General features: G+C 33.9%; 1 protein-coding gene across 1 annotated transcript in view; it reads left to right on the forward strand.

Annotated features, from left to right (window-relative positions):
• LOC131069819 (protein XAP5 CIRCADIAN TIMEKEEPER) overlaps positions 1 to 14,930 on the forward strand; it is a 95,160-nt gene that overhangs the window by 43,122 nt on the left and 37,108 nt on the right. Inside the window, exons 2-7 of the mRNA XM_058005382.2 lie at positions 530 to 595; positions 707 to 771; positions 888 to 1,000; positions 2,796 to 2,874; positions 3,053 to 3,129; positions 3,271 to 3,332. Of these exons, the coding sequence (XP_057861365.2) occupies positions 530 to 595; positions 707 to 771; positions 888 to 1,000; positions 2,796 to 2,874; positions 3,053 to 3,129; positions 3,271 to 3,332 (462 nt within the window). The remainder of the gene's footprint in view (positions 1 to 529; positions 596 to 706; positions 772 to 887; positions 1,001 to 2,795; positions 2,875 to 3,052; positions 3,130 to 3,270; positions 3,333 to 14,930) is intronic.

The raw sequence follows: 14,930 nt of genomic DNA on the forward strand, positions 1-14,930 counted from the left end.
AACTCTTGACCATGCCATCAAAGATTTGCAAGGGTTTCTCTTTTCATATATATCCCCATTTGATATTGTATTTGGTAGCAGAATCATCTACATTGAGTGGATAGAATCCCACCAAGGTGTATTCTTGTTGTGCTATTTACTTCCTATAAATACATTAAAATTTAAGACTACTACCCTATTCTTGTCCATTAGTTTTTTGTGTACTGATTTTTTTCTTTGTAGTGCACATGTATATACATTGGTCTATATGCACATCTCTATGACAAATATGTATATGCATATGTGCATACATAGACATATACATATGCATACTTATACATGTGGACATTGTACATGCATACTGACACACATACACACATATATAAACATGCAAATATGTATGTGGGGGCAATTGTAATGCTGGCTTCTTGATACAAGTTTTTTGAATTGTCTATATGCTTGGAGTTACAATTTTACTAGGTCATAGATCTTTGGATATACAGGAATTGCTTCTATATTTGTTTGACGTTGTAAGAGCATTGGTTGGCAGATACTTGAAAATGTGTTTAAGAAAGAAACTGTTGGACTTGTCACAAGAGAGCAATATGTGGAAAAGGTATAAACCATGTTTTGCTTTCCTTACTGGTCTTTTTAAATTCTATTTGCAACTTTTTTGTAGTATGTTGAATCACTATCAACTATCTTCTATCCAATTTCACTATTGCAGCGGGTCAACCTCCGTAGCAAAGTTGAAGAGGAGGAGAAGGAAAAGCTTCAGAAACTTCTGCAGGAGTAAGAATTATTGGGATACCAGATCTCTATATCCAAGCACTCTTGAGTCTTGATATCAAATTTGAATTTAATCATGTTTTGTGTGTTTTGGATAATATTTTAATATAAATTTATAGGGAAGAGGAGCTTGAAAAACAAAAGAGAAAGAAAAGGAAGATAAAAGGACCTGCTGGTTTATCGTTTGCTGATGAAATAGAAAATGATGCCGATGAGGAACTTGGAACTTCAGGTGAGTGAATTTGATTTTTAACACACATGAACCAAATAAAGGAACTCACTTGGGAATTTGTCATTTCAAAGACGCACAAACAAATAATATAAAAATCGGTGCAAGCTCTAGGGTCCTAATTTTTTATTTTTCAGAATACTTTTATGTGAGAGTTAGTCTTTTCTTTGTTCTATACTATTTTTTAATTTTTTACCTCTACCATAAATTTTAGACTAGGATAATTAGATGCTAAATAAATGTACTCATTGTATGTCCGTTTAATAATGTTGATGAATCATCAACAAGTGTGGAGGATTTCTGAGCCTACAGAATTTTGTACAGGATAGCTACTTGCACTACAAAAGGTTTCTATATGATGATATAAATTATTATTGATAGCTACATGCTCATGCTGGTGATCATCACAACATATGATGTTGTATTTGTGATTGCCATTTTCCTATCTGATTTAAATACTTTGATCTACATTGTTGTGTACACTTTCTTTTTTCGTGTGTGTAGATTTCCAAAACCTCGAATTATATTTGACAGTGAACCAACACCTTTTTATGGTGCAACTGAGTACTGAAATTTGATCACTGCTTTTTCATTTTTGTTACTAAACATCTGAACTGGACAGACATTGTTTCATCAACTTTTTCAATTTTGGTATTGCGTTTCTGTTTCAAAACATTGTTTTGAAATCCAGATTGGATCATTGAGAATTGAGATGGTGTGCGACTATTGGGTCGTTCATATTAAACACAATTGATGTTATTGATTATTATGAATATTGGCATAGTTCTGTAAGCAAAATTCTTCTGTATAAAGGATAGATGACAAAGCATATGTTTCTTTGCTAGAAGACAAGTCCAGCAGGGCACTCAAAATGCTGATGATATAAAAGAATTTATGCAACAGGTTCCAGAAATTTCTACTTATACGCAGCACTGTGATAAAAACCTTAAAACTTGAATCAATCAAATTCACTTCAATCTCTAATGTTCGTCTTTTCTAGTAAAGGATGAAAGTAAGCTTAGATTAGAATTTGTTCCAAGTTGGGCTACTGTTGGCTTCCAGAAATTTCTACAAACATGCATTACCGTGATAAAAACCTCAAAACTTAAATCAAATCAATTCACTTCAATCTATAAAGTTTGTTTTTTCCAGTGAAGATTAAAAGTAAGCTTAGAGTCAAGTTTGTTCCAAGTTTTGCCACTATTGGGTTGTTCATGTCTAATACAATTGATGTTATTGATTATTATTGGCATAGGTCTATTAGACAGAATTCTTGTATATGGAGGTTAATCAACAAAGCATATGGTTCTATCCTTGAAGATGAGTCCAGTAGGGCACTCAAAATGCTGATGATATAGGAGAATTTATGCAGCGGTTCCAGAAATTTCTACAGACATGCAGCACTATGATAAAAACCTCAAAACTTAAATCAAATGAATTTACTTCAATCTATAGTGTTTGATTTTTCCAGAAAAAAATGAAAGTAAGCTCAGGTTTCAGTTTGTTATAAGTTGTAATATCAATTGGTTATTTACAACACTCCAACTGAGATAAGCATTGTTGACAGATGATGAAAATGAGAAGAAATCAAGTCTTGAAGCCATATGTCTACTTAGTCTCCTCTATATCTCAAACTGCCATAAGTTTCTTTGTCTATTGCATTGAATTGTTCAGAGCCATTATCGACTGCATTTTAGACTGGAATGCAGCACTGGAAGGTTCTTACAGACAGCATAAATTGTTATTAATAAATAAACTTATATTTACTTTTTGAGTGCTTCTGCACCTCTGTCTGCAGATGATGGAGAGACAAAGAAGCACAAGCTTGGAAAGCTGGGAAAAGATCCAACTGTTGAGACTAGTTTCTTGCCTGACAGGTGTACCTTTTAAGCCCAAATTTACAGGTTGAAACAAATGGAAGAAAAAGATTAAAGAACCTAATTTAAATGTTTAATTTTATACTCTAAAATAAGCAGTTCAATCTTAGATGCTTGAAATGTCCTATTTTGTGGAATTAAACTTGTCTTCTTAAAGGATTGGAGAATAATGCTTCAGAGAACGTGAAACTGAGGAACAAGTTGAACGTGAACGCCTGCGAATGAAATGGTTGCGTGAACAAGAGCAAATCAGAAGTATGTTTTAAGTAAAGCATGCAAGGAACTGATATACTGGTAGATTAGCATATATGCGTAATAGATATTTTTGATTCTTAATTTGTATTTATTTTCTATTTCATGAATAATTGCACCCATACTTATAAGCGTTAAATGCAGATGAACCTTTGAAGATCACATACAGTTACTGGGATGGTGCAGGTCATAGAAGAGTTATCCAGGTGAATTCAGTATATAATTTTTTTTTGACATGCAATACAGTATAAATTGGAATTTGTATTTAGAGGAACAAATGTCTTGAATCCATATAGTTCAAATATTGACTGACTGTCATTTGTTCAAAGTTCCAATTCAAACCAAAATGGTATGCTAGTACGATGGCTTTTATCTGTTCCCTTTGAACTTTATTTATTATGGATAGGCATTTCATAAATTGAGTCAATTCCTTACTTGGAAACTATTGGGATAAATATTTTTTGAATACATATAAATATCTAAGATTTCTGGTGACATCTACTAATCCCTATTTTCAGTATGTGTAAATCAACCAGATTCTAGAAAGATAATACTTTGCTTTCACTGCACTGTTGTGCACTAAATTTGTGCTCTTAGATAAATGTTTCTAATTTCTGGATGCTTTGAACCGTTTCTATGCATGAGGCTTGAATTAATTTGAGTTATCTGCACTATCTCTTTAACAAACTGTTAATTCCTGTAATAAGCTATAACTAGTATCACTCATCACATATAAGGTTTTCTAAATTATAAGTTACGAGATGGATGAGCTTTTCTGGCATTAAGGTTTTATAAATTGTAACTGGTATTCCTTTGGTAAGTTTTAACTGTTGATCATGTTTATTTTGATTATCATATTCAATTAATTATTGATTGAAGTTTTGAACACATTAGTTATTATCAAATTTACATCAGATGAATTTTTCTGTGCCTTCTTTTCTATATCTTTTCTCTACCACTTCTTTCTCGTATTGTACAAACAGATTCTGCCCTATTTAATAGACTCCATTATGTTTTGTACATTTTATGTACCATAGTGGTAGGTTTTTATGCTTCATTTGAATTAGTAGCATACCTAGAAAGACAAGAGGTGTTGCTATGCAAAAGATAAGATCAATGGGGACACCTTCACACCCAATATGTAGGATTGCACCAGCAAATCCAAGAGATGAAGGAAATACTTTTGCAAAAGCTTGTGAGAATATCACATAACTTGTATTGATACGAGAACGCAGTAGTTATGGCTATACAAAATATAAGATTGGTGGGGCATGTGCATAACCAAAATGTAGATATGCACTACAAACCCAAGAGTTAAATGGAATACTTCTCCAAAATGATGTGAAAATATTACATAACTTATTTTGATATGAAAAATGGATTGATTGCATTGAGTGGTAAACCCTTATATATAATGAAACAAGTAGCCATTCATACAAGCTATATATATAATCGCATTGACTAGATAAAATGAAACTACCTAAGTATGACTTTTGGAATGATCCATATATTTTAGGGTTACAGTGTGTTAGTATTCTATTTATTATATCAAAACTAACCCCCAAACAATCTTATGTACAAAATAATCCATGTGCATAGATGTTATTCAAATGTTGCATTCAGGTATGAAGCATGTTCTCCCTCTTGGGAATCTTTGTAGCTAAAGCTTCAGGACCAGATGGAAGATCTCCCATGCATCATCTTCTTCTTTCTTTTCTTCATCCTTCACTTGAAGATTACATGTATCAACTTGAATGGGTAGAAGTTTAGGTAATGGCCTTGATTTTACTTGGATGCAAATGCTCAAGAGAATCGCAGGGATCTATATGTATGGTTCAACCACAACATTATAAACTGTATTCAGCATGTGATAAAAAACCTCTACTGACTTGATTTGTTGTGAGGATTGTGTTGATATAAGAGAAGCTTTATCAGCAACTTGTGAAGAGAATCCAAGTGTGAGAAGATTGAAGCAATTATCATTATCTACCAAAACAAAATTTTGCAAATGGGAAGTTCTGAGATATAAATCTCAATTTGCTTCTTGTTGGCAATTACTCTCAATGATCTCAACTTTTTTAATCATTGCATTCCCCTCATTAGACGATTCACTTTGGACAAAAGGTGATCTGTTAGAGAAAAAATGGAGTATCTTAGTCACCTCTTGTACATCATCTCTGTTAGAAAAGACATTATGCAAAAGAGAACTATAAAATATGTGTAATATAAATGTCTTCATCATTGACAGAAGTTCCATGAAATGGAAGATAAAATAAATTAGCATCATCCAATAGGAATATGTTTCAATGTCATTCAATGCAAGCATGCTCTAAAATCTAGCAATGTGGCTATTTCTTGCTCATATTCTCATTAACATCTAAATGAACAATCAATTTATCAAAAACGCTATCAAATACAGTTTGACATTATTTTCAACACATTTACCTCACCTTGTGGAAGCAAATTTTAATTCTTTAGAACATATTTTTTGTAGGCTAGGGTTTTGAGGGTAAAAATAACAGTTAACTTGTTAGTGCTTTTTGAATATTTTATAAAACCACAAGACACCATTTTTTTGAAAGCTCATCGAACCTATATGTTCAAACAAAAAACCATTCCTCAACTAGATGATTAAATTGAAATTTCTACCATGGGAATTGCATTTATTTTCTAGACAATTTAAGAACTTCTGGTGACTGGCATATCTCCCTTGATACAACTTAAAATTGACAATTTCAGATGCTGTGCTTCTTGGAAATGGCTATGATTCTATTTCCAATAGAAAAATAGTTTCAATTTGACATTACAGCAAAATCTGTGCCCTTCACAATAGGCACCATCTACTTTGTCCTATAGATCAAAAGACAACTTTGATATCTCTTGCAGTGTACTTGTAAACATGACACTGCACAAAAATATGAGATCAATGGCATTGTGTCCGTAAATGCAACATATTTTAATACATAATGTAATTAGCTATTTTGTTATAAAGCTCATATTTTAATCAAATGATGTTATTTAAATAGTGGTTTTAAGTATGCAGATAATTAAGGTAGGTGGCTTTTGTAAGAATCTTATAGTAGGCTCACTGACTTTGTCATTATGATTATGTAGTAGCTTTGCCCAAGAAGCTACCCATTTTGTTGTAAATACAGATATTACACCTCACTATGTAATCAATCCTTTTTGCCATATCAATATGATATATGTGTTTTATCACATATTTTGGAGAAACTTTCTTCTATTATTCTCGTGGTCAGTTGTCATCCAACTAATTTGGGTGTACAGGTGCCCCATTATTCTATTTTGTGTATTTATGATTGCTAGGGTTGCAGGTACACTACAGTTGGTAATAAAGCTATGTTCTGATTGTAAGGAAGAAAATATACTGTATATTGCAGAGGCAATAACATTCTGCTGGAATGTTGGATTGAAGTGACCTTTTTCTGCTGGAAATTAGACTTTAAGGCATTTCTAACAAGTATAAAGTCATCAACTTTGGAGCTGTATTGAAGGACATATAGGAGTTTCAAGTTTTCTATTCTGGATTCATGAAAAATCATAAATTTTTATACCTCGACTTCAAAAAGTCAAACCTTTCTGTGCAAGTGTACTTCAAGGCATTTCTAAAAAGTATAGAGTCGTCAACTTTGGAGCTGTATTGAAAGACATAGGAGTTGCAAGTTTTTATTCTGGATTCATGAAAAATCATAAATTTTGATACCTTGACTTCAAAAAGTCAAATCTTTCTGCACAAGTGTCTGATTAAGGTGCCATTTTTGGGGGTTGGAAAGTAGATTCATTTACTTTACAAATGAGTGATTTTTTAAAAATAAATTTTGATCAGGTATTTAAAAATTAAAAAGGTTTGCAAGTAGGCATTTATTTTCATTAGAGTATCAAAACTCGCCGTGAGTCAGGCGAGTTTGCCGAGTTGGCGAGTCAAGCCAAGCTCGGCAAGTTTTGACAACTCATGACTCGAACTCAGCGAGTTATGGTAAAACTCGCCGAGTCCAAGCTCCGTACTCACGCCGCGACATGTCAGACAGAGAGGCTAAGGCTGTGGCTATGGCAAAGGAGGAGGATAGAGCATGATCCAACATAGGCACAAGTGATGTTGATCATTGTGGCACCTCACAGGCGGAGACTATGGCTACTTAGTCATCCAGGACCTACCTTAGACGCCTTTGTAGGAGGCAGATAGGCTACTCTGAGGCTGAGGATGAGCTAGAGCCTGAGCCATAGACTTGTTTTTGTTTATAGTTACATATATGTTTGGGAACATTTGATGTCATGGATTTTATATACATTTGACAACATTTATAACTCTATATATCTATGTTTTCTATTTCCTTCAGCTACAATTTACATTTCTACGCATGTGATGGATATATGTTTATGTATGTGATCAAATTAACTTCTATTTGATGATGTTATAGTGTCTTTAAGCTTTATTCAATAATGGGTGCATGAAACAAGTTTTAAATCGTTAATAATCTCTAAATTTCAAGGGTTTTTTAATTTTGCCGAGTCATTGCCGAGTCATAGCCGAGTCACGAGTCGAGTCGGCCTTGCCGAGACCGAGTCCGAGCCGAGTCCGAGTCTGGGAACTTTGATTTTCATGCTTAAAAACCCTAGGTTACAAAGAATGCTGAGGAAAATGAAGTTGCATTTGAAAAAGGTTCAAGAAGGGATCAAAAGTGTATTGAATGCATCTGATATTTGCATTTGATAGATTTATTATCAATCTTGATGTGAAATTAGAATATGAAAAGGAAAGAGATGAATGGCTAGATTTGGAGGATTAATGCATTGAATGGTATGAAGATTTCTTTTGGTTAAATGAAGAGAACCTTTTGAGTCTCTCTTTCATGAAGAAAATAATTTTCATGTCTGAAATTCACTTTGGCCAGTCTTTCTTTCGTGGTGCATTTTATTATGATAAGTGTCTGCTTATAGAGAGAGAAGGTGGGGCAGAAATGATGGTGCATGGTCATTACAAATTAATCAAGGAGAGTGCACAACATGAATTTTCATTCATACAAATATTAATAGATAATGAAGACTTCCTAAATCTCTTGTTGGACATATATATGGATGAAAATTTTAGGAAGGTATACATAGTCCATATAACTTCCTTGAAAGTCTACAAAGTACATCAAATAATTCATTATTTCATCATGATAAATGATTGTGAAATATCATACCCAATCAAGTGGCTTCATAATATCATTTGTTCTTATTTAAATTCATGCAAAAGGAGAGAAAGAACAAGGAGATACATGGGAGAACTTCTGTTTGGTCTTCAAACTTTGGGGAGTAAGCTTCCCAAGAGAGACCGTGTTGTGTTTTAAACACACCATATTTTGTTATGTAATATAAATGATTTATTTTGTTACAAAGATCATGTTTTGATCAAATAATATTATTTAACTAGTGGTGTTTGTTAGGTAGATAATTAAGATAGGTCGTTTGTATCAGGATCTTCTAGTAAGTTCACTCAATCTAGTCATTATGGTATGCCAAAAGGGTATGCCAAAAGGCATTCTAGAATGGCAGCAGGGCATGGAGTCTCCTATTGTGACCATGTACATAATAGTCAAAACATGACTGACATATTTATTTTTAAATATAGACATCAAAATATTAAAATATATATTAATGCCTACAAATGAAACTATAAAATATAACATATAAATAAATAATAGTTACTACATTTTTTAAAGTATTACAAAAACTAAAAAACTACTGAAATAATGAATGATAAGTTTTCCAAAAGTAAAATTAAAAGTTACATACAAAAGTAAAATACCTCAAAACAATATAGATAAAATAAAATAATTTTTCAACTAAAAATCAAAATTCGTGTGTCCATGTATGTATGAACTATGTAATAAATAAAATAGTTCTAAAGTAAAAACAAAATAACTCTTATGTAGCATGGGAGGTTTATAGGGTCGGGGTGGTGAATAATAATTTCGGCCCCTTTGCTAGATTCATGAATCACGATTTGGGGTGGCTGTTAAGAGGGAAGTGTGGAGAGGGTGGTGATGCTTGGTTCTCATGTCGCCACCATTTTGTCACTGCTGTAATGTTGTTATGTGTCATGTAAAGTTTACAATATGTCCTATGTGGCCTCCTAGGTGTTTTGGTTTAGAGGCTTGTTTGGTTATCTCGATGCAAATGGCGCTATCCCCCTACTTGATAGCACTTATCTATTAAAAAAAAAAATAACTCTTATGTAAATAAAATAGTTCAAAACTGATATTTCTTGGTGTTTTATATATAGATGTACTAAAAATATTTATACTAGTGTAGTATTTTGCCCAAGAAGCTACCCATTTTGTTGTAAATAAGGGTATAATACAATGCAATAAATCTTTTTTCCATTATCAATACAATATATGTGTTTTATCACATCTTTTGGAGAAGTTTTCCTCCATAATCTCTTGGATTTGCAGGTGCAGTTCACTAATCTGGGTTTGCAGGTGCCCCATTGTTTTCATTTGTATAGTTGTGGTCAGCATGGTTGCAAGTGTGCTACCAACGGGTGCACCTGAATGCCTTAAATGTAGGATTTTAACTGGAGATCCTTGAGATGGAGGAAATACTTATCCAAAAAGTTGTGAGGTATCGTATAACTTGCATCATTCTGGAAACTAAATTGATTACATAGAGGGTAAAACACTTTTATAATGAAGTAATTGACTTCCTGTACAAGTTACTTATGTTAATGGAACCACATTGACTAGACACAACAATTCCACCTCCACATAACTCCTAGAATGATCTGTTTATTTGAGGGTATACACCACATTCAGATGGGATACCCTTTATTATATCAATGCAACCACCTTGCACAGCACAAGTGTAATTACAAAAGCAGCGAAGATAAATAGATATTATTCAAATGTTGAATTTAGATATGCAGCATGTCCACCCACGGCCTTCCCCCTCTTGGGAAGTTTTGCTTCCAAAGTTTGAGGACCAAATGATAACTCTTCAACTTATCAAGTCAAATCCCAAGCAATAACAATCAAGAGAACAGTAAATCCAAGTCTTTCTTCTCCAATCCTCGCAGGAAATTCACAAACATTGGAGAACCCTTGGAATCAACTTTGAAAACTCTTCTTGCAAATAAATTGATTACTTTACTAGAAGCAAGAAAGTATGAACCTCAAGTCAAACCTAATTGGTGGAATGACAATCATTTTTGCAATTACCATTGAAACAAAGGACACCAAACTAATGATTGTCAAAGATTGAAGCACCTTATTCAAGATTTAATCGATAATGGAACAATCACAGTGGATAGTCATAAGACGAACAAATCACATCTAGCCTTCAAAACTCCACTTCAAAACTATGAAAAAGGTGAACAATCTAAATCAAAAGATGACAAAGACAAAGCTAAAGTGAATTACACTTATACGTATGATGATGTGGTAAATTTCATCATCGTTAAAGATAACGCACCTTCAGAACCAATCAACGTCATTACGAGAAGCAAAGCGAAGGTTACATTTTTGGGTATAACAAATGAATCAACATCCACTTCACGACAATACAACGTAGTGGAACAATTGCAAAGGATACCCACTCAAATATCAATTTTAGAGCTCCTCAAAGTTTCACCTATGCATAAAGAAATTTTGGAGAGAGCTCTAATGGAAACAACAGTTTTAAAAGACCTGGATGTGGATCAATTCCAAAACATGGTGGGACACCTTATAGCCCCTCATTGCTTATCATTTTCTAAAAATAATGACGCATCCTTGCAACATCCTCACAATGCTCCCTTACATGTTGAAGTCACCATTCATAAAACTCGTGTCAAACGCGTACTCATAGATGGAGCTGGCTTAAACATTTGTGCGTTAAGTTTAATAAAGGCTTTGGGATATTCAGAAAATGCAGTAGATCCAAAGAAGAAAATAACTATTAAGGCTTATGATGAAGAAGAGCGTTCTTCTAAAGGTAGTGTGGTGTTACTAATCAAAATAGGACTTGTGGAAAGGAATACATTATGCCAGGTTTTACACTTGAATCTGTCTTATAACATTCTTCTGGGAAGACCATGGATTCACAATATGCAAGCAATTCCTTCTACATATCACCAGTGTGTAAAGTTTCCTCATGAGGGACAAGAAGTCACTATAGTCGCGGACTCCAGTCAATATTGCAATAATCTGAAACCAACACAAGATACAAGAGTTCCACATAACAGAGAATCGGTCTATCTCACCAAAGAAATTCAAGAAAAATTATGGGAAGCCTTTGAGAAAAAGCTCAAATTAAATGATGAAGGAATGGGAAAATATTCTTGACATAGCTTGCCACTTTCACCTAAATCATATGGAAAGCTTACAAATGTTCAACCATGGATCTCAGAAAAATCAGCAGAAATGTTTGATGGAGCATTTGTTAGAGCTAGAACACTTGCAGAAGAAACCAAAGACAAAGACATTCTTAGTTGGTTGTACAAAGATGAAAACGAAACTATAGCAACAGCTGAAGAAGTCAATATTCCCATAGAGCAATATGGCAATGGTTATAAGATCATGCAAAAAATGGGATATAAAGGAAAGGACCAATTAATAAGCGACAAGAAGGTATTTCAGAACCTATTTGTCCTCACACACAATCTAAACAAGATAAATCAGGACTTGGTTATCCAAAATCAAAGCAAAAACAACCCAATTATCAACATCCAAGATGGAGAAAGGAAGCAGTCCCTAAAGAAGAACCATGGCAAGAAAAGCTACACCAAGCAGCATAAATAGTAGCCAACAAACAAAAACAAGAAGAATATGAGAAACAACAGGAAGACATATTAAGGTATGGAAGAACCATGGAAGAACTAATAGATAGTCAAATAGGATTGACTATTAGTCTTGAAGAAGCTGAGTTCGAGAGAAGACAAAATATAGCAATAGAATCCTCTATGTCAGGTGCACAAGTATGTCAACTTCAAAATACAAATGAATCTATTGAAATTAATCAAGAAGGAACTTGTAGTATTAAAGATGTATGTGTTGATATAATCTATTCGTTTGACGGACAAACGTCAGATGAAGAGTCACTTGATTGTGAATCACAAAATACCAATCCCTATTTCGTTAGAGTTGATTGGAGAGCACTTGGGAGAGACTATCCTAAAGAGAGTTCTATCTATGACATTACCTACTCTACACCAAATTATGACTATTATGTCATGAACCTTGAAGCACCTAACAATGACGATGATTATGACTTACCCCTTCTTCATCCAAAACTAATTGATTGGGATAACCTAGAAAACCCTAAATTGGATGTCTTTTCCAATGACCATGACTTAGCTATATATCTTAATGTTGTAACATTTAAGATATCTTCCATTGCGGAATCAAGTAACGCTTCTTGCAGTCAGGAGAATGCCAAACTTTCCAGTCGCAAAATTGAAATAAAACAAGGAAAAAGACATAGTGCTGAAAACCATTTCATGGCAACACTAGATCAATCAAGAGGAAAAACAAAGGATGTATCTGACGGTGAAAACCTCTTTGAGTCGCCAGAAGATGGAAAGTTTGACATCCTCCCTGCATATTTTTAGGAGAGATCTGCTATTTTAATAGAGCCAACAAAAGCAATAAACATTGGCACAACAAAGGATCCCAATGTTCTTCATCCCGTTGCATCATTATCAGATAAAGAAAGGAAAGAATACATAGAATTTTTCAAACAAAGACAGATAAATTTTGCCTGGTCCTATGTAGACATGCCAGGACTTGATCCAGATCTTATCATGCATCATCTCAATGTGGATCTAAAAGAAAAACCAGTTAATCAAAAGTTAAGGAAGATGCATCCACACATCGCTCTCCTTGTAAAAGTTGAGTTAAAAAAACTATTGGATGTGGGTTTCATAAGACCTATTGCCTATCCAAAATGGTTTTTAAGCATTGTGCCAGTGTTAAAGCCAGATAAAAGCATAAGAGTCTGCACCGATTTTAGAGATTTGAACAAGGCATGTCCCAAAGATGATTTCCCACTATCCAACATTGATATAATTGTAGATTTATCAGCAGGACATTAAATGTTTTCGTTAATGGATGGATTCTCGGGGTACAATCAAATAAGAATCGCTCTTGAAGATCAAGAAAAGACAACATTCACCTATGCATGGGGTACTCACTGCTGAAATGTTATGCCATTTGAACTTAAGAATGCAGGAGCAACTTATCAGAGAGCCATGACAACCATTTTCCATGATATGATGCATACATTTATGGAAGATTATGTAGATGATATACTTGCAAAATCTCATACAAGGGAACAACATTTGAACATCTTGGGCAAGATCTTTGATAGGCTTGAACAATATCAGTTAAGATTGAATTCAAAGAAATGCGCATTTGGAGTAACCTCTGGAAAACTTCTTGGGTACATTATATCAGCTTGTGGAATTGAAGTAGATCCAGAAAAGGTCAAAGCTATCATGGAAATGGAGTCGCCTAGAAACATAAGTCAATGGTGTTCTCTACAAGGGAGATTGCAAGCAATCAGGAGATTTGTCTCTCAATTAGCAGATAGATGTCATCCATTCACTCATCTTTTACATAAGCATGTTCCATTCAAATGGAATTAGAAGTGCGAAGAAGCTTTTATGCAAATCAAAGAATATCTGATGAATCCTCCAGTACTTATATCACCAATCAAAGGGAAACCATTGTTGCTTTACATCTCAGCAACAAATGTATCAATAGGAGCTCTTTTAGCAGAACATGATGAAGAAGGGAAAGAGAGATTAGTGTATTACATGAGTACAACACTTGTAGGCTATGAATTGAACTATACATCAGTTAAGAAGACATGCCTAGCAATTGTATTCGCAACTCAGAAATTGCGACGTTATATGCTGATTCATTTTGTGAAACTAATAGCAAAAATAGATCCACAAAAGTATGTTCTGAACAAGTCAACTTTGACAGGTAGATTGGCAAAATGGGTTATGGCACTAAGTGAGTTTGATATAGAATATGTTGATCGAAAAGCTATCAAAGGACAGGTCATTGCTGATCAATTAGTTGAAGCACCCTTACAAGATGACACACCATTGCACATTGAATTTCCTGATGCAGACATTCTGACAATAAGCATAAAATTTTGGGAGTTGTACTTTGATGGTTCCTATACACAATATGGATCAGGCGTTTTAATTTTGTTTATCACGCCTCGGGGACACACAATTCCAAAATCATATAGACTACGGTTTCCATGCACAAACAATACTGCAGAATATGAAGCATTGACTATTGGGCTGAAAATAACTATTGAATGGAACATTAAGGAATTACATGTTTATGGTGATTCACAGCTTATAATCAACCAAATAAATGATGATTTTCAAACTAAGGATGACAAGCTCATATCTTACAAACAGCTGGTTTAATAGTTTAAAGAACATTTTCAAGAAATATCATTCACTTAGATCCCAAGAAATGAGAATAAAGCAACAGATGCAATGGCTACAATAGCATCTCTTTTGTAGAATAAGGAGAATCAACAATGTTATGAATTCTTGGTGGAAGATATCTTGAATCCTACTATTGAATCCCAAAATACCCACATGATTTGCCATATATCTGGAACCGATCAATTCTTATACGACCAAACTTATCAATACTTAAAAGAGAATATCCTTCCTCCTGATCTATCCTGCAATCAGAGAAGAAAATTTATCCGTCAGTCATTTTGCTATACTATCATTGCTAATACCTTATATAGGCGAGGTCTAGATAGCACTTTATTGAGATGTGTCGAAC

This window comes from Cryptomeria japonica, chromosome 6, assembly GCF_030272615.1.
Source record: "Cryptomeria japonica chromosome 6, Sugi_1.0, whole genome shotgun sequence".
Classification (NCBI taxonomy): Eukaryota; Viridiplantae; Streptophyta; class Pinopsida; order Cupressales; family Cupressaceae; genus Cryptomeria; species Cryptomeria japonica.